We start from the raw sequence: 20,452 nt of genomic DNA on the forward strand, positions 1-20,452 counted from the left end.
AAAATATATTTCTTGAATTATTAAAGTAATATGCAATAACTTAGACATCTCAAATGATACTACAAAGCAGTATTTCATAGATCAATAGATCAATAATCATATTAATTAATACAGCAAAATAGTAACAAAAAAAGAGGGCAAATCAGAAAAATATTTCGAACATGAATTTAAATACTACAAAAAAGATACTTTTTTCATATATACATATATAACTAAGGTATATTTATTATTAAAGGTAGGTGAAACATTATTCTGCTTTCTCAGCTTTTTCAGCTGCTTCTCTTCTACCTTTTTCTTTTACTTCTGTATACCATTTCATCCTTTCTGTTGCTATATTTTTTCCAGCTGCAACATCTCTTTTTCCCATCATTACAGCTGTGAGACAGATAACTATTGCAAGAAACATCATAACAAAGCATATACGAATTCTTGCCTTAGTATGTGCATGCTGGATACATTGATAACTAGTAAAGTAATCAAAACACAAAATATTTAATATATATAGTATTTAAGCAAGTGAAATTATTTTTTATATTGCATCAAGAAATGGAATTTATTTTTATCCTCTGGTACTTGTAATTCTTACTTTAATAGAAGTTTGTGTTTTCAACTAACTTACGAGACATAATCTGGAACTTGATCCAGACTAGGATACCGTTTGACCCAAACTAATATTCTTTTATCAATATTAGATAGAGCAACCATAGGTGGTCCTAAAGTGCCACAATTTTTCATATATTTTGGACATATATTTTGGATAAAATTAAGAACATTAAAGTTAAAAATATGTATGATATACCTGTTACAAAATCAACTTGTTCCTTCTGACCCGTAGATTGCGACATTTCAGTTTTAGATTTCTCACTAACAGATTTATTTTCATTTCTTACAAAAGTCGAATGTAATTGCCTTATTCTTAATAATTTAAATTGCCTGATCAATCTTGTACAGAACATTCTACAACAATAAATACTATTTATAATTTATTTATATTAAATATTACATCTTTAATTCATGAAATGATAACATATATTAATAAATTTAATTAATTAAATATAAATACAATAAAGTATAAACATTACAATGTGTAAATGCTAAAAGATACTATTCAAGTACTAATATAACATAATATTTATATTTTCCCACATTCTGCTAATTTAATTTTTAAAAAATTGTTTATTGTATATTACGAAATTTATTAGGGATTTAGAAAATCAAGAATACTTCAAAATATGTTTTATAAATGTATTAAATACTTGTGCATCTTCTTTCACGTAATTTTTATAGGTTACATATCTATAAATAAATCGTATTTTAAAACAGACTAACTATATTTCAAAAGTAACATTTTGACCTTGCTTAATTATATTACAAAATTAATTAATTGAATATTTGTATTTTGTTATCTTATATCATTCTACGTAGCAATTAACTCAATTTATTCGTTTATGTAATTTTTTTAATTTACTGATTATCACAGTCCAGAAAAATTGATCACTTAACTTACTTTTAACGATTTATGTTCATGAGCTGACCAATCCTTTCTGTTAATCGCTTAGGTACTACTAACTTAAAGTACAGTAGGAATATCATGAATATAGGAACATACTCACATATATATGAACTGTTAAGTATGTATGCATATCGTATATGCATGTATTTTATACAAATAATTTTTATGTTTAAACTTTTAATCAGAATTAACAAAAACATATTCGAAACCTTTATTATATATTATTTATGGAAAAATGTAATGATTTGGTAAATAAAGGAAAATAGAAAATAGTTGTTCCCCATACCAAGATAAATACACTTATAAATAATTTCATTCCTTTTTTAGTTAAATAGTTTGGAAAAAATAGGCTGACCTTTACTTCAAGGGACCGGAAATTATTTATTATTTTATTTGTAATTTTGTAGTTTCCGATTCGTAGAATTCGAAAATGTAAGTTTTAAGTTGCGAAACTCAGTGGTTCAAAAGTTATGACTATGTAAAACAGGGCATTTTTAGGGTATTTTACAAGTTATTTTGATGCCATATTACCTCCATTCAATGAATGGAGTCCATGAAGTCACTGATTGCACGTAAGTGGTTGTCACTTTGGCGGGTTAAGTCAAATGCATTTTTATATGTTACATATATATTTTTTCCATATTTGGTCTTTCACCCTGACTCAATGCCTCAAAGCCTGCAAATAATAGTTTTTCTAATACGTTCGGAGTATTCATTTGTGCTTTTTTTTATCGCTACGTTTCTTTTCGTTTTATTTTCTTCTTTATTGCTTTTTTGTAGCCTTTTCCATTTCATTTTTTATTTCTTTTCATTCCGTGAAGGTACATAGAACAATCAATCACAGTGTGGGATTTGTAAGTAAATCCGAGATTGGTTTTGGTTTAAGTCAACATTTATTTTTCATTAACAAACGTTAGTACAAACTAATTTTGCACGAATTTAACTACAGCTCCTGATAGTATGTATTCAAAGAATAGAAACCAATTGGCAGCCAGTTATGGACTGAATGAGGGAAAAGGTCGCTTCCATGACAATGAAGTTGCCGATCATGTGAATTTTTGTGGCGGCATTTTTGCTGTTATAAGAATATTGATTTGATAGTATCGTTGATACAAACGGTACGAAGACATTACGTTTTTAAATAAGATAAACGAAAGTTGAGAGTATGTGAATGAACATGAGAGCTCACCTGTGCGGACCAATCAGATGTCGTTTGTGCAATCTATTGTGCAATTCATTGGACGAAGTATGGATAGAAGGCAATATGGTGCCAAAGTAAAGTGTAAAAAACCCTAAACATGCTTCATTTTATATAGTCATAATTTTTTGATCCACTAGATTCCACAACTTATAACTTGCATTTTTTAATCCTACAAATCAAAACCTATATATAAAAATTAAAAATCACAGAAAAACAATCATGAATACCGATTTTTATTATTTTAGACATAGCAGATATTTGATTGAATATTTTATTGAATAATTATTGAATATTTCTAAAACTTCTAGGAATTTAATTTTTATTCTATGTATCCATAGTTTAAAACTTATAACTGCCTGATTACAATTTACAAGAGTACAAGTGCTAAACATTTATCGCACATGTTTAATGTATATGTAACGTATTCTACTAAAAGAATATACGTTGATAGAAATTTTACTGAATTAAAATACTTGCAAAATGAAAGTGAAAATTCTGACAAGAAATCCAGATAACTATTTAAGAGAAACGAAACGTGATATTTATAAAGGTTAGTTTTATTTTAAGATACATATTGTTTGAAATAACAAATAATGGTAAAGTAAACTTTCTTTATAAATATTTCTACATTTCTTATCGTATAATGCAACATTTATAATGTTTTATTCAAATGGATTATTAACTAATTTTGTACATTTCTTGCTTGTAGTACCTAGGAATTATGATCCGGCATTACATCCTTTTGAAGCAGCAAGAGAGTATACCAGAGCTTTAAATGCAGTAAAGTTAGAAAGAGTATTTGCAAAACCTTTTGTAGGATGCTTAGAAGGACATAAAGATGGTGTGTCTTGCTTATGTAAACACCCTTCTCAGTTGTCTACTCTACTTAGTGGATCTTTTGATGGAGAAATAAGAATATGGAATCTTGTACATAAAATATGTACACGTAACATTTTGGCACATGATGGCATAATACGGGGAATTGTATTTAGCCTAAGTGGTGAAAACTTTATCTCTGTTGGTGATGATAAGACTATTAAAACATGGAAATCACAAAAATCATCATTCAACGCGGAAGAACCAATAAATACAGTTATTAGTAAAGTAGGATAGTAAATATTAAAGAACAAAAACATAAATATTATTTTACTATATTTATTCAAAATATATGAATATTTTATAGACTATAATAAGTGGAATCTCTCATCACCGAACTCAGCCAATATTTGCAACATGTGGCGAAGTATGCCATTTATGGGAAGAAACAAGGAATGAACCAATTCGTACATTTAAATGGGGTGTTGACAGTTTGCACGATATTAAATATAATCCTGTGCAGTCCAATTTATTTGGTATAAAATTACTTATTATTGTACCTAATGAGGATCATATTTCAACATTATAAATACATATGAATTTTGCAGCTGCTTGTGCAAGTGACCGTAGTATAATTCTGTACGATGCCAGAGAAACAGGACCATTGCGAAAAGTGTTTATGAGGTTTAGAACTAATAAATTGTCTTGGAACCCTATGGAGGCTGTTACTTTTACATGTGCTAATGAAGATTATAAGTAAGTTTGAGAAAGATGATATATCGTGTTATTTGATATCAAAGATTATATAGAGAAATTGAGTATAACATGTTTTCTTATTTAGCTTATATACTTATGACATTCGTAAGTTGAAAACACCAGTAAATGTGCATATGGACCATGTACAGGCTGTAATTGATGTAGATTACTCGCCGACTGGTAAAGAATTTGTGTCTGGTAGTTATGATAAATCTATTCGCATTTTTGAAGTAAACAAAGGTCGTTCTCGAGAAGTTTACCATACAAGACGCATGCAAAGATTAACATGCATGGCCTGGTCTCTTGATAATAAATATGTTGTTAGTGGTAGTGACGAAATGAATATTCGTGTATGGAAAGCAAAGGCATCGGAAAAATTGGGTGTGGTATGTAATTATTTCAATTATATTTTGTATTTCTTCCTTTTACTATTTTACGCATTAAAGATAATAACATGTATAATTGCAGTTGAAACCTAGAGAAAGAGCAGCATTAAATTACAGTGAAGCTTTGAAAGAGAAGTTTTCTGCACATCCCCAAGTTAGGCGAATTTCTCGACATAGACAGGTTCCAAAACATGTTTACAATGCAAAGGCTGAATTACGTACAATTCGCGAGAAAAGTAAACGAAAGTATGTACTATTACTTCAAAAGAGATCTGAAATATTTAAAGTATAAAATATTTTTGCTATAATTTATTTACTTTATTTCAGGGAGGCTAATAGACGAGCTCATTCTAGAAAAGGTGCGGTACCTTTTGTTTCGGAAAGAAGCAAGCATGTTGTTCAACAAGAAATATAATACACAATTATGTATTGTAGTATTATAAATTTTTATGCTGATACCCTTTGCGGACTACCGCCGCATATATGCGTTCTGCGTAAGCCATCAATTTGGCCGAGGAACTCATATATGCGTTTGGCGAAAACAATTGATAGAACCGAAAGACTCATATATGTGTCATTTTATTTAGTCTGTGGGGAATCTGTACATGTACATATGTCTAGAATTTAACATCCATGAACGAAAAGCGCGCCTAAGCAGAAATATGCGTGGCAATTTTAAATGACTACGGTACCCCCACGGTACGGTTGACTTTGAACCGTCCCGTCCGCAAAGGGTTAAAAATAAAGACAAAATGGAGTTTACCACATTGTATTATAATTTGTATAATTTTACAAAATTCAATATAAACGGTAATTTACGTAATGTTATAAACAAGGTATGTCAGCATTTCATCTAAATGTATAAATTTATTTATTTTTTGAATATACCGATCATAGTAAATTATAACATTTGATGAACATGAAATATCTGTTCAAGATTAATTTTATACTGCTTATGCATATTTGTTTATCAAGACAAAACTTATTTTTTATTTTAAAGCGAATGTTAAAATTTATGAATTTCTTGTTATACGGGGTAATTCTCTAGTTGATTCAAAGGCGATGCCACTAATAATACACACATAGTTGTTTTTGCCCTAACACAGGACTGATATCAGATTCTGATGACATATTATTACTTGATATATATTATATATATATAAACACAGTGTTATTACATTTCCTTTGAGTTAACTAACAAGAAAATCATCCTGTATATGCTACATTCATTTAATACTAATTTCCTAAATTTCAAAATAAAGAATTACATGATTCAATTTTCTGTTATTCTTATAAGAAATATTAACTTGTGATGCTAAATCATATTCGATATCAAATTTAATGTAATTACTTCACTTGAAGAAACAGGTATTTCATATACCACGTAATGTTTTCGACAATGGATAATATTTTTATGGATACACATTATGGACTAAAATATTGACTATAGTGTCTAATATTTATTGTAATAAATAATTTTATTGAAATTATACAACGCATTGCTATAATAATTCGTAAAACGTTACAAACTTCAAGCAGTGATTAATGTCTTGCTTAGCGTAGCTTACAACGATTTATTAATTTCCTTCTATTTTCTTTGCGCATTTATCTTAATAAATGTTTATCAATTTGGCAATACGCAGATCATTCTATATCTTCTTTTCAATGTCGAAGTACGGTGAACGTTCACAAACTAGCTAAAAATCATGCTGAAGTCTTATTTCATGTTTTTGTCAAAGATGGCTAAGTAAGTGATTTTAGTCTTCGTATTTTTGCTTATCTTATATTTTCAAGTCCGCATTGTAGATGTTACATTTTCGGTTGATACGGTTTAAATAAATGAATACAAGACACATTTATCGATTTTATACGTAAATGCTCTAGCATTGTAGGGATGGGGTATTGTATTTAATTTAATACCAGATATTTGAACGTGGGTAAACTCCTTATTAAAATACTATTTTATTATTTGTCAGTTATCATGTGTCTCATTCGCGTTACTTTGTAGGATAAATCAACGACAGTCTGCCGTTTGTAAAATCTGATCTAACGCGTTCATATTATTCGATGAATTCGATGATAGTTATGTAAATTTTAATTTATCATTCCTTGTTATTTCGTATATCGAAAAAATGATGAGGCAAGAGTTCTATCGAATTGTATTCTTAAAATTTCATGTCCTTGAGCGTATAAAAAGCGGCACATAGTCTCCGATTTTCATCGTTTATCGATTGTATGTTAATTAATACGCACATATGATTATACAGTTGCTTATTCTTTTCTTCTTCTCTTTTTTTAATATCAACTATGCGCGCATAAATTCTGTACAAGACTAGGTTAGTCGAGCAATTAAATTATCAGTGTAAAATTATTTCTTTCGTCGGCTTCAAAATTCCATGGTATTCTACGCTTCCTGTTGTCACTGTCTCAAGGGTATAGTTCCTCCTAACGATGCCGTCAATGTCATTTAATTAAATATGAGTAGTATCGTATAACAATAATTATAATTTATATACATATAAACACATTTACATTAATTTTGTAAAACACTATTTAGCCGCGTGAAATTCTAATGGTAGAATCCTCGAAGGATTTTAAAAATCCTCCTTTCAATCGATCGAAAATTACGAAAAATCTCATTGCATTGTCGTCCTGTTCAAAGTCACATACATCGATCTGCTAAATATGTTGAACTCCTCTGATAATATTTTATTGGTAAATTTTATCATTTTTTTTTTTTTTCTTCTGCTTTGACGATTGTTGTCGGGTAATGCAACGCTGTCAAATAACCTTCGATTTCTAAACTAAATTCAACAGCATAAGATTTCACACATTCGTTCGGAACGAGAAAACCATTCAAGAGACATTCGCAGTAACATTAAAAAATATACTTATCTCATTTTTTGTGATAACTTTTATTCCATCCAAATTCTACAATAAACTAGCTCATCGAAAATGCTGTAAACTAGTTGTCATTCGAAATTTTCTATCGCAGAGTCAGCGTCAAGGCGTATCGGCACGCGTCGAGCGATCCTCGTCAACTGTTAACGATTTAATTCAATGAAATAGATATCGATAGTTTCTCGTTGATTTAACGCGAACCCTGCGACTCGATCTATAAATGAGGAATCAGTTTCCCTGCTATGCGTCCTCCGACTTTTGATTCGCTGTTATTTCCATGAATAGCGGCGGTCGTTAAATTACTTACGCTATGTTTCCTATCGTTATCGATGACTTATGAAATACATATCACCGCGGCAACGTACAGAATCATTCGAACGTGCGACGCATTTCATTCACGAGTATGCGATGAATCGTTGCAGCAAATTAGTTCGTTAAGCGATCAAGAAATTTCTTTATTAATCGACGAACATGATCGACCGAGGACGATATGAAATTCAAGATAAAAACACGTTTCAATGATTTCACGAACTCTTCGTGCCTGTACCCGCATTTACGTGATCTCGTATGAAATTGTATCGTGCAACGCGTTTCAATTTCTCGTAGTCTCTCTGAACGAATTCGCTTTAATCGTTCGGTTCGAAGAGCGTCGGCGAAAGCATCGATTTTACCAGATCGTCCTGATTGCCAGCTTTTTCTAGACGTTCAGGTCAGCCATCATTTTACGGAAATCGGCTAAGGTATTGTAATCGGGGTCTGAATCGATGTCCGCGAAGTCTTTGTTGGAATCGCTTTTCACAAAGCTAGGGTTGTATCGACTTAATGACAACGGGCACGGCAGTAATTCTGGCATCACCGAGTGATGAGTAATTAGGGCGGTCAGAGTTGTGAATTCCTTTGTGAAGCCCTGCAACAAACAGAAGGATAGTGCGTACAGTTATTATTCATTCTGGATATTAGATTATTCATATTTTCAACCTCCGTCTATTTACGATTGGGAAAAGAGATTTTTCAAAAAAGGATGAAGATATCTTTTGATTAATGATAATTGAAAAAAAAAAGAAATAAATCGAAAGTGTAGAATACAGCTTTCGCATACGAGGAACGTTTGTTTCGAGAATCTCGATTTTAAAAATCCGCCAGCGATGTATAGCATATGTATAGCAGAGGTATATAAACTTTATAATCTACTATTTTTGAAACTATTCATGCTTACGAACAATGTCATAATTTGTATCCTACCATTGATACTATTTTGTTTGTTATCGGCGTGATTAAAATGATTTTGTAAATGAAAATAGCATATTGTTTTGGTGTATGGAAAATGAAAAACGGATATGACATCTGCAAAAGTGTGTACTAATTAGTTCAAATAAATATAATTTTACGATTGTTAATTCAAGCAGTATAACTCTATATATGACGATATTTCGAACATGTTTTATATTAACAAAACGATTATAAAAAATTTTTATGGAGTGCTTAATGAATGTTTAAACTGCTCTGTAAATTATTACATTTAACAATAATTCTCTGAATAATTTTCCGAAGAAAAGCAACTTGATCTGATATCACTGAATTTCTCTCGATATCACTATACTTACTACATGCTATTTTAATAAGCGCCAAAGTGTTTCAATATCGCACTTTGTTACCCGTGTAATGATTTTAGCTTTATATTCGTATCATTCTTCTTGTTAAGTTATCAGAAGTGTCTACAAAATTACGATCGTTACGATAATTTGATATTATGTGATATGAACAACAGCATGATTTAATATCGTATACATAGGTGCAGATAATTACTGAAAATATATCTATGGTGTAGGTATAATTCAATTGCATAAATCGACTGTGTTTAATATATTATATTATTCGTCTACGAAGCAAATCAATGAGAAACATTGTACGTCAAAATTATCATCTGCCGTACATATTCGAATCTCATCGCGTGTTGCTACGGCAATGCAATTCCAGATGAAAGAGTGGGGATGAGTTTTGATTTCCCTACGGTACATCCAACAAAACTCATTTATACTCGTTTCGGAGATTATCAAAGTCCACGGACCCATTTAATTTATCCTACAAGGGAAGTCCGTACATTTAAATACGCGTAGCCAAATGGCAAAATACGCAACCAGAGTCGCTTTGTACTTGCACAATGTCTCCATTATAATATTTCAGAACTGAAAGCTTCGGTCCAAACGCGATATTACTCTGTGATGATTAACTTCTGCGTACAAAGCAGCACAGTTGCGAACTCATCTTTAACGGTGTCCCTTCGTTTTATTCATTGTATATTCAAAAAAAAAAAAAAACGCTTTATTTTCAAAGACTACGCGTGTAGGTTTGCAATGAATTCTATCATCTAGTAATAAGCGAAGTTAGGAAAGTAAATAATGCGTGAAAATTTTCCTTGAACATGATAAAGTTCATGTATGTTCAAGTATGTACGTACACTATATGTACTAAAACCGAAGAATAGAAATAGCGTAAAAATCTTGCAATACCTTCCTACGAGTTTCCTGTTATTAACAAATCTAACGTAACTATAAATTTGATCACGATACGAGTAATTTGCATCCTGGCAAAAATTGGCATAGAATTTCCATAGTCTCTTCTCTTTTGTGGCAAACAAACAATTTCGTTTCTTATAGGAAGTTTTATTTGTTTCAATAGTTTCAAACAATTTTTGCATTCTCTTATCGACTGTATTCTCTCTAAAAGTATAAAACAAAACTCAATGGTTGTAAAAGATCATATTTTGTATCTCTATAATAAATACATGTAACAAGGTCGATTAAGTGAAGTTAAATTCAGTAAAATTCTTCTTTGCATCGAACAGAGTGATGATATTGATCTAATGACGATCTCTAGACGTACCTGTATTTTTTTTTTTAATATATATATTTGTTACAAGTAACTTTTAGTTTGACTTGCTTAAAAACTTAAAAGTCGTATCATTCACTTAACGAAGCTTACTGTACAAATTAAATTGCTAAACTTCGTTTCAGTTGTCTTTCTTTTACACGGCGTTTAATTGGCAGATCGCGCTTGCCTCGTGTGTGGCGAAATGAATTATAATTGTAGATAAAACGAATTTAAACTGTCACGGCGAAAGTGTTAATTACTGTATTTAAGCGCAGACGTTTCGTAGACGGCTAAAGACATTCACGAGAAAGACCGTCCCTCGTGATGACTCGAGGAGAGATTTACCTTGATTTTGTAGCCTTTGTTCGTGCGCATTATGAGATAATGGGCTATTCCGCTTGGTTGGAATTCGCGCGGCACTCGAAGCGAAAGGGCATAACATCCGGGTTTACTGGTGCTCTCTCTCACCATGAAGGCTCCTTCCGGCTCTTGGCTCAACACTTCCAGCGTTATTTCCCTGGAATCATAAATGACCACGACACCGTGAAAATGCAAATTTGTATAAATAAGTAGTAGAAATAACAATTACTACGAGACACCAACTACGACTTCGTATTATCCATGCTAGGCGTATCATACGAGAACACAAAATGATAATAGATCCAATCGAGTTAAAAAATATATGCGTCTGGACACTCGAATATCTACGTATCAAGTAACGAACATATAGATCGTATAATAATTAAATATTAAAATTAATCGATATTGTTATCTTTTCATGCTTTCGTATAATGTTTCTAGTACATTGTATCAAAAATGTTTGTATAAGTGAGAAGAGGGAGATTTGACGTTGAAGCAGACGTCTTGTTTACTGTCGCATACGTACATCGATTATCTTAATAAAGCCATAATTCCCTGGAAAGATCTCGAGAATGATATTCCTATTATTGTCTAGCGTATGAATCAAGTACCTTGGTATTCCAGCCTGGAACCAGGGAGCTTTGCGCAGTTCAGCTTCTTCACTGCGATTATTGAGACTATCCGTTCTTTCAGGAAGAGGTGGTGGGGTCGGTGTGGAACCGTGTGTGCTTCCATCAGCGGGTACCGAACTGCTCGAAGTGCTGATCTGAGATCTTCTCTTCGATTTGAATTCTGTTTCTGTACCAGAGCTCGGAGAATTGTGTCCTATCCTGTAAATGTAATAATTCGAATGTAACGTGCTTACTATCACGAATCGTTGAAAGCAAGAATAGACATAGAAAAAGATCCCTATCCTCCGATCAAACGCCAATAACAGTGAAACAATTGAAAACAAATCTGTGTACGATAAAATGCTTCTCCGTCTGACATTACTTGTTCTCGATTCTTTTTCGTATCTTTTCTCGTTTACGATTTATAAACGCTTGCATCGAACGACTGACTCCGATAAAAGGAGATGATTTCTCCCTTCAAACTAAAAACTGGCCACGAACAAATTGCCGCTAAATTCTTAGTCTACGTCTGACGAACGCTTGTGCAAAGTTTCATCAAAATCGTGAGATCGATCGAATTGTTACTTAGAAATTAAGGGCTACAGATCTAACTATAAGATAGTTCCTCGTACGAGATTACCTGTTGTTCTCAATGTTGAAGTTTTTCGCGGTAATAGACGCGTTGATAGTATTATCCAGGCTCTCAGACGGGGGTATCTTGTTGTAGGTCGGCCTCGTACCCTCAGAGTCGATGATCGCCTCGTTTATATAACCCCCCGAATGCGGCCTGTTTGATGGGCTCGTCGGTGTGCTGCTACCACTGACGAGGGGGCAGCTGTCATCCTCACCGTTCAGTCCAAGAACGTCACGTCCACCTGTCAAACCCATCGCCAGCCGCTTTATCAGAGGTGGCTTGTCCGTTAGTCTCTTGTACGAGTTTAGTTCCGTCGGTGAGTTGCTCTCATCGCTGCTCGGTGTGCTCTGCTGAGAGATACTCTTTGGCTCATCCTCGTTCGTAATAGGACCGAGAACGTTCGTAAAGTTGTGCGTCGGCCGTAGACCCGGGATCGAGTTCGGTGTCTGGTTTGGTGCGAAGAAAAAGTCGATTAATGTTAGCAGTACGATTTAACGACGTTGTTTATAGAGAACAAGAGAATCTCGATAGAAACTGCTGCAAAAGGATGTGTTCGATTTTCTGTAATCTCTTCGTTGTTAACTCTTTCATAGCGAGACAGGTTCGAATAAACCGTCGACTGTAGCGCAGATTTCGTATCTTACGTGTTACTGTGCATGTGCATAACGCGATGTTATCTGAGATTATTGTTCGCGAAAAGCTAAAAGTACGTACGATACTTTTCGTATCTCGTGTGAAAAATAAAAGATATATCGAGGACAAGAAACAACAACTTTCTAAATGGTTTGTTCTGAATTCTTCGTTTTATCGCGCTGTGAAAGGATCGAGAGTGATAACGATAACTTGCTGTTAAACGATTTTTGTTCACAGAGAGTGGAGACAGGATTATATTCCCTGTAAATAATCGTTTTTAATGTAAATAAAGTTACTTTACTTATGTTACATGGTACAATTTTTCAAGCGAAGGTTTGCTTTCAGGAAAATCGATTTTGAAAATATATCCATCACATACTTAGCTTCTAAGCAATAATTTAATACACCTTTCTAAACCTTTTATTTTATCCAATATTTAACTTATTTTACCGATAAGATAGTAGATTCTATAAAAAGAGACGCGTTTACCAAAACCTATCAAGTTGCAATGTAATTGAAAATTAAGCGTATGTACCGTTATACACATATTAGCTACGAGTCAAAAATCGAGTCTCTCAAGAATTATACCTTATTTTATAAAATGTTGTTCCTCGTCTTCGATTTACTTTTTTTCGTGAAAGATCACTTCTTGTTAGACGATATAAAATTTTATTGTTATATAGCGAAAAACGTTTTATTTCCAGGAAATATGTCAGGTGTTGCCCTGTACATGCTTATGGGCGGCAGCGTGAGTCGGACTCAAAATCCGTGGCGAATAGCGGCGTGAAATAACGTGGCGCGTTGAAAAACCCATTGAGCGAAAGTACTAGGGAAAGAGAATGAACGCGTGAGCTCACCTTCACGCTAGCGAGTCGCAGCGTGGGCGAGCCGGCGCTGCCGAGCTGTACGTTCATGTCCGCCGCAGACGAGCCGCTTCCAGTTCTGGACGTGGGCGACGTCCGACTTTTTAGCCACGAATTCGAAGACGAATTCCTGCAAACACCTCCCGCGCCGGCGATCGAGCTGTCGCCAGCCAGCGATTTGTTCTGTGACAAAAAGAAACTGATCGTTAAACTCCTAACGAACTTGCGATCGCTCGTATGCCTGGCATCTTTTTGCTGTGGCAGCACTTCGAGCCAGCGGCGTTAATGCTCGTCGAGAGACCGAACGTAGTATGCGATAAATATCCTTCACGCTGCTATTTTACACTTAGCGTGACTTAAACTCTGCAAATACATTTAAGGCGAGCGAGAAAGTTTCAAGTTTTAGAAATATCAATTCTATCGGTCAGTTCTATCAATTTCTATCGATACGTTTATCTTCTGAAATGCTTTATTTTCTTCCTGAAAAATGCTGAAAATCGTTCTCGCCTCAAAGGACAAAGAACAGATTTATTTCGAATACATGAAACAACAATTTCGATATGCCGGTGGAAATGGCCACGCGACAAACGTTACATAATGCAAACGACAGTGATAACTTATAGTCACACAAAATTTCTGAGTTTCTTGCTAGATCAACGTAGCTGAATATCGAATATCGAAGTGATAGAAATTTTGTCGCGCAGATATACTGACCATTTAAACCGAAATATCGAACAAGCTACAAGTCACACGTTAAATATGCAAACCACTTAACATTTCGCATTTAACGTTTTCACCCGGCAAATCGTTACGCGAATATCGTGGAAATAGGTCTCACTAGAAAACCAGTAACCAAGAAGCTACAAGAAATAGAACGAAGACAGTGGAATCGTACCGAATGTTTAACCTGTCAGACAGTAAACGTCAGATATATAGCGGGCAGCTATGAAGTTTTACTTGCGAATTTTGACACGGGAATCGTGCAGAGATCTCGAATTCGCCGGGTAACGTAACTTGAAAACTAATAAATAGTTTATCGATAGAATCTTACGATTCCCAGGACGATTGCGTAGGGAGAACCAGCGGACATACCGCGACGGACTGACCGTTTACTTGGAAACACGATGGAGCCGAGAGACTTGGGTCGAATTTATAATTAACGTGGCCTGTAAATGGGACACCTCTACTGGAGACTGATGCTCCCGTGAAACTACGTCAGATATCATTCTTACTGACTTTTTCTTACATTCGAAAGTACACGAGACGAAAATTATCTTGTTCGTAAATTTGTTTAAGAATTTTGTTAATTTTTCGTACAGGCTCTTTAGTATTTTTAGAGGGAGAGAGAGGTACTGGTTTTAATGAAACTTTTGGGTAGCTTCCGCGGCGATAAACTTTACGCAGCAGGTTCCTTCCTGTTTACTGTTACAGATTTACTTTAATGTAAAAGCGGAGATTCGTAAATTGCTTTTGGAAGTTATGTCGCATTATTTACAGACGTTTTAAACGTATGTCACTGGAAAGATGATATTTTTCCTTTCCTGTTTCGTTATTTACTGCGGTTGTTGATAAAATTCGATAGAAAGTTAGATAGCGTTAATCGAGTTTCTTCTCTGTAGAAATATTCGACAAGTAACATCTACCCACATCTTAACCAGTTTATATGAAATATAAACTCTTATATTTTCAATGTTTCTTTTTTAATAACGATTTTAAAATTTATGCACCAACTAGTGAATTGAACATTTTAATTATACGCATTATACGTTTTAGATGATTCTGTATCTCGATATTTATTTTCCTGTTTGATGCTTTTAATCGTAAGAAAATATTATCTTTAAAATTCGAATTATGTTAATATCGTGATATTATATGTAATATTATGAAAATTCCCACAACGATATGAAAATTTCAAATATTGAACAATATAATTTATATCCAAGTCACATAAAAAGACTTCAAATTTCAAAAATCAAGTAGCTCAGAAACGCTCAACTATTTGCACTTTTATGTATAGTAGTGACTTGTAATGGAAAAAAAGCTTATTGCATTACATAAAAGTTTTATTAACCCTCCAAACTTAGTACCGTGTTCTCGCAACATTGTACTTTAACAAATTATCGAACTAAACGATAAATATACATATTTGTTTACGGTACAACTGGACCTAATTGTAATGTAATAAATTAAATTAAATGTATCGCGAAAAGTGTGTTCCTGCTATTAAAGGTAATGGATAAAATAAAGTTCTTCTTCGAAATTTAAAGGTACGGGTGAAAATCATCAAAGTCGAGATCTTCTACTTGTTAGTTATTTTTAAGTAAATTCGATCCTTGATAAATTGCCCCGTTTTTTCATTTTTCATTTTCATTTTCATTTTTATTTTCATTTACAGGATATGCCGGCATCGTTTGATGGAAAAGATCTAGGACACACTTTGCATTGTAAGAGAAACGATAACTTATTTGTTTCCTGTTGATAGTAATTTATCGCGTGTAGAAAATATTGTTTTATTATTATTATCATAGAGTTTTAAAAGCGCGACAAATTTGCAAATTTATATGTACAGAAAAATTGATACCTATAGGCATTTATTAATAATGTTAACATTTTATATAAATATCGTATTCGTAATTTAAATTTAAGCTTCTTCCTTATTTTATTCCAAATTGACAATTTAATTCACTGATTTTTATTGAGATCAACAAAGTCTTGCTGTATCATAAAGAAAATATCAAGTACGCGTGTATATCGTCTGAGAATTTACAAGTCATGCAATTTTCTTCGTTAACGCGTCGATAGAATAAAAATTAAGAGAAAGCGACATCACTGACACGGATACGAGACAAAATATGTACGTACCCACGAAGATCGATTCTCTTGTTTGTCCTTTCGGTAGGGTGGTGATGATTGCGGTGAGATCACATCTTGAAGGATCGGTTGGCGCTGAAGCTGCGCCACGTATGCCATACGAAAAGCATTGCCGACAATGGTGTTTAACTCCTCCGCCTGGAAGAAAACAGAAGAAGAAGTTTTATTCGATTGCCACGCTTTGATAAAAGTGTAGTAATTGCTATTCATTTACGTTCAAACATTTTAAAACACGTTTAAGGCCAATTATATCGTGCTTGAACGCCAGATTGATTGACCTAAATTTAATCAACGAACTAATTTGTTATTGCATCAGAGAATTTCAATCAATTCGTTATTCATCTTTTTCTCCTCTATGTTTCGGTTTACATCAAAGACGAACTTTGAATCATCGATGGTCAATTAAAAGTGGAAATGGTAACTTTGCGTTTATCAAAGCGATTTTTTCTTTTTCACTTAATTCGTTTGAAAATAGCGTCGTTATAATTTTACTTTGGCTTTAGTTGCGAGTCGATGGCATTTTTAATCGATCTTTTTTCTTTTCGTAATAATTCGCATCTTATTATTTTGTGATCCAGCAAACGAACGATCACGTTCCACTGATAATATTTAAACTGCTTAATTTTAATTACTATTTAATTAATAATTTAAACTGCTTTCGAAGAAAGACTTAATTTTTTTTTAAATTATTTGTCAGATTATTTTATCAGAGACTTTTTATTGCACATACTTTTGCGCATGCAGATTCTATTTTTTTACTATGTTTAATACGTTAGACAATGCGTATATCGATCTTGAGCGATCTCGATCTCGCGAAGATCATGGCACAAGTGGTGAACCTTTTGACTCGTTGTCAATCTTCTTGCCTCACTGGGTGGCGTGACACCAGATTCTTTTAGACTCTAGACGCAACAACATCTGCGGCTCTTTACTCGCAATTAGAACCGCGCTAGTCCCTAAAGCCTCGTCTACACTAACAGAAACTATCTGCGTACATCGTGCGCAGGCAGTCGCCAAAAAATGTACGTAGACTGTGTAAAATGGATGCATCGGTCGACGAGTCGAGGATGTGTTGGAGATAGAACATTGCTGAAACCATTTCGAGTACAAAGAGTATGTGCTTTAAATACTTTTTAAATCTTGATTTTTAAACAACAGATACATACGTCCACTTCTGGAGTCGGACATGATATAAATACAAATAATTAATATTACAGCGATGAAAAAATTGTTTACCATAAAATACTACACGCATGTTTAGTTGGTAATATTTAACAGAAATCCAGATTGTAATGATTTTATTTATGTTTTTCAACACTGCCAACAAATCTTTTTTTTCGGTGCTAATAGTTTTCCAACATAGATACACAGGTAAATGACTTTTCATAAGGAATGGCGTGATCATTGTTATCAATGTATTAACAAATGTGTAGTTCCATCAAAAAAAATGTAGTTGTCTTGTGTTCGATTTTTGAACAATTCTTTACGACACATCCAGAAAAGAAGAAATGGTACGTGAGCTTGCAGTGATTTCGATAAACCGCATGCATTTTCAAATTTTCTAGTTTCGCTCTTCCTTGCCTGAGAAATAAAGAAAATACTGTGTCATCGAGTCTCTCCATCGCACAGTGGTATCGTTGCTTGCATCTTTTACGAGGTAAAAAACATATTCCATTTGCCCGCAGATGTTGTCTCTTGTTTTCCATTCCCATGGAAAACAACATACTTGTTCGCGGACGTGCATTTTACGGGGCTTTTGCCCGGACGACGCGTGTCTGCCAATAATTGTTCGTCGGTGTGGATGTAACTTTCGTTCACCAACTATCTTTGGATTGGAATTTTGTCTCTCGTTGTCGGCGAATTTTCCATGACAGACAGATGCTGATTAGCTGCGACACGTGTCTGTCGGACAATTGTCTGTCAGTGTGATCTTAGCTTTAATAGTATCCTCGCTCAAAGCCGCTATTGAGCCTAAATTTTGACGTGATGACATATTTATGCTTCCGGTTATCGGCAATACATTACTCTTGGAAACAGATCGACATGGCACGGGCAATCGATGCTAACAAATAAATTATTGAATTATTGAAAAGTATCTGACGCATGATTTATAATACACAGAACGACGTACATCGATTAGAAAAGAAACTGATCGAAATATCGTACACCGATGATTGTTTAACAAGATAATAAATCTTTCTTGTTCGATGATCAATTGATAGTAATTATTTATCGAACATCTTGTAAAATAAAATTAGTTGTACCTTACCGTGAAATGGCTGTTGCTTATGCCACGCGCTATTGGAACTTAAATCGTAAGGCAACGGGTTAATTAACACTAACCTTACCAGACCCGGTCAAACGATCGGTTTGCAAATTTAATAAAAAATTGTACGTTCATCTAACTTTATGTAAATTCTTATATTATTTGATTAATCAATTTCTCAATTTTCGTTAATATATTAATATAAGGAAAGTTAATTTTTCCCTCTACTTTATTTTTAATTTGCCGAAACTGTTGACGCGCAGTGTATTTCTACCATACAAACTAACATTAACGTAACTTTGTCATAAAACGTTTTACGAACGAATGTTCAGTCGTTCGTTATCGCCGTAAAATGGAATCGCGAAAATCCCACAGAACTACGCGCAAAAGTTTCGCGTACAGTTAAAGAGGAGTCCGAAGACAACAGGAAGAATGTTGCTCGTCCTCTTCGAAATATATTACGCAAACTGAAACGTATATCATTCGCACGGTGCGAAGGACATTGGCGCATTGGCAGACGAGTTTACCGTTTCCCCATAAAGAGACTCGACTCTGTCCCGACTATTCGAAGCCCGTAAAACGAGCCGGTGGTGCGGTCTGCATCAATGCATGTGGTCGTTCGCGCGTCCCGACGAAATTTCCGATGACGATCACGAGCACAGGCACGGTGTTTCACGTGCTTAAGTGGCGTTCGTAGCGGCTCGGATACAACTAGGGGAAATTAGAAGAGGAAGAAACGGACGTGTAATGTGTAATCCATACGACAGGCCTGACGGGGACGCGAACCGGAAATGGGGTCGATACAGAAAATAAACTACGCGGAGGAACTTTACATATGCCGACCGAATACCACGGCATGTACGAAGGACACAGAGGGACAAAGCGCGATGATAGAAGGCTGGATGGTGAAAAAGAGAAAGATCAAGTGGGAAACTAGAATAGCAAGAGAGAAAAGCGGATGCACAGCGTGAAAAAGAAACAAGTAAGACAGATGGAAGAAAAAAGGAGAAAGAGGAAGAAGGATAAAGAGCGCGGAAAAGGGGGTGGGGGTAGGAAGGGAAGAAGAGCAGCAGGAAAAGGGTGAAAAAGAGAGTAAAATGAGGAACGAGGGAGATGATAGTGCTGCATCCGATACTATCCTGGAGGCTGTGGTCGACGTTTCCCTAAGCCGGATATTCGAAATGGGAACCGAATGCGAACATGGTGCTGGTGCGATGCGCGTATTCTTCGTGTCTGCGGCCGGAATACGGCGTGTTTCATATCCACGTTTTTCGGCGACGCCGCATCGGGAATCGACCGGCGCCGATCGTCCAAGCGAATTTTATTTCGTGCCACGATGCCCGGCGACAGGCCGCGCGAAACAGGTGATCGGAGCTGAGAGTTGTTTCACGCGGCCATTTAGTTCATCCTTCGTCGTCCGCTTTACGATGGAATTGCGAATATTTACGACGAATTTTATACCGAGAGAAATGCGGCCGCATGGTAAACGACTTTTTGTTCATAGTAACGCATCGAAAATATCGACCAACGAACGGGGTTTTGCTAGGCGAAGTATTTCCTTTGCTATTTCGCGCAATGTTATTTAATAATATCAGGTTGTCCGAAATGTTTCTTTCGTTTTATAAGGAAATATTAGACGTACAATGTTTTTTGTTTTATATTAGTTTATTGAATTATGCACGAACATAATAGTAGAAATAGAACAAAATGGAGCATACCTAATTTAATAAAATAATATAAAACAGAAATTGTTGTTCATCTATTATGAAT

The 20,452-nt window shown here is 34.4% G+C and overlaps 3 protein-coding genes across 9 annotated transcripts in view; 1 reads left to right on the plus strand and 2 right to left on the minus strand.

Moving 5' to 3' along the window:
• Positions 1-200: 200 nt before the first annotated feature.
• Positions 201-1,651, minus strand: LOC138181835 (UPF0389 protein CG9231). Of its 3 annotated transcripts, none has more exons than XM_069117142.1 (4): positions 1,508-1,651; positions 800-957; positions 620-713; positions 201-464 (listed from the first exon to the last, which is right to left on the minus strand). In XM_069117142.1, exons 2-4 carry the CDS (start codon positions 954-956, stop codon positions 248-250), a joined length of 468 nt encoding a protein of 155 aa, XP_068973243.1. In that variant the 5' UTR covers position 957; positions 1,508-1,651; the 3' UTR covers positions 201-247. The 3 variants fall into 3 exon arrangements, with proteins under 3 accessions (XP_068973243.1, XP_068973244.1, XP_068973246.1); XM_069117143.1 differs by having other exon boundaries at positions 800-972; positions 1,508-1,620; XM_069117145.1 differs by lacking the exon at positions 1,508-1,651 and adding an exon at positions 1,355-1,375.
• A 1,399-nt stretch (positions 1,652-3,050) lies between these two features.
• LOC138181832 (DDB1- and CUL4-associated factor 13) lies at positions 3,051-6,994 on the plus strand. Its single transcript, XM_069117134.1, has 7 exons — positions 3,051-3,264; positions 3,424-3,818; positions 3,898-4,066; positions 4,139-4,286; positions 4,372-4,672; positions 4,755-4,918; positions 5,000-6,994. Exons 1-7 carry the CDS (start codon positions 3,195-3,197, stop codon positions 5,085-5,087), a joined length of 1,335 nt encoding a protein of 444 aa, XP_068973235.1. The 5' UTR covers positions 3,051-3,194; the 3' UTR covers positions 5,088-6,994.
• Positions 6,995-7,157: 163 nt separating this feature from the next.
• LOC138181830 (EGFR adapter protein) overlaps positions 7,158-20,452 on the minus strand; it is a 283,132-nt gene continuing 269,837 nt past the window's right edge. For all 5 annotated transcript variants that reach the window (XM_069117123.1, XM_069117124.1, XM_069117122.1 and 2 more), the window contains 6 exons: positions 16,408-16,554; positions 13,540-13,728; positions 12,056-12,495; positions 11,416-11,634; positions 10,790-10,961; positions 7,158-8,480 (listed from right to left, as the gene is read on the minus strand). In XM_069117123.1, the coding sequence (XP_068973224.1) occupies positions 8,271-8,480; positions 10,790-10,961; positions 11,416-11,634; positions 12,056-12,495; positions 13,540-13,728; positions 16,408-16,554 (1,377 nt within the window). In that variant the 3' untranslated portion in view covers positions 7,158-8,270. The remainder of the gene's footprint in view (positions 8,481-10,789; positions 10,962-11,415; positions 11,635-12,055; positions 12,496-13,539; positions 13,729-16,407; positions 16,555-20,452) is intronic.

This window comes from Bombus flavifrons, chromosome 7 (assembly GCF_040668555.2).
Source record: "Bombus flavifrons isolate JBK064 chromosome 7, iyBomFlav1_principal, whole genome shotgun sequence".
Lineage (NCBI taxonomy): Eukaryota > Metazoa > Arthropoda > Insecta > Hymenoptera > Apidae > Bombus > Bombus flavifrons.

Bases quoted from the DNA above. Each gene is read 5' to 3' on its own strand.
- LOC138181835 (XM_069117142.1), bottom strand. From the start codon at position 956: ATGTTCTGTACAAGATTGATCAGGCAATTTAAATTATTAAGAATAAGG. The intron at 714-799 runs GTATATCATACA...GTGGCACTTTAG, and splicing joins ACAAGTTGATTTTGTAACAG to GACCACCTATGGTTGCTCTA. The intron at 465-619 runs GTAAGTTAGTTG...TTACTTTACTAG, and splicing joins CAAGTTCCAGATTATGTCTC to TTATCAATGTATCCAGCATG.
- LOC138181832 (XM_069117134.1), top strand. From the start codon at position 3,195: ATGAAAGTGAAAATTCTGACAAGAAATCCAGATAACTATTTAAGAGAA. The intron at 3,265-3,423 runs GTTAGTTTTATT...TCTTGCTTGTAG, and splicing joins GAAACGTGATATTTATAAAG to TACCTAGGAATTATGATCCG. The intron at 4,067-4,138 runs GTATAAAATTAC...TGAATTTTGCAG, and splicing joins TGTGCAGTCCAATTTATTTG to CTGCTTGTGCAAGTGACCGT.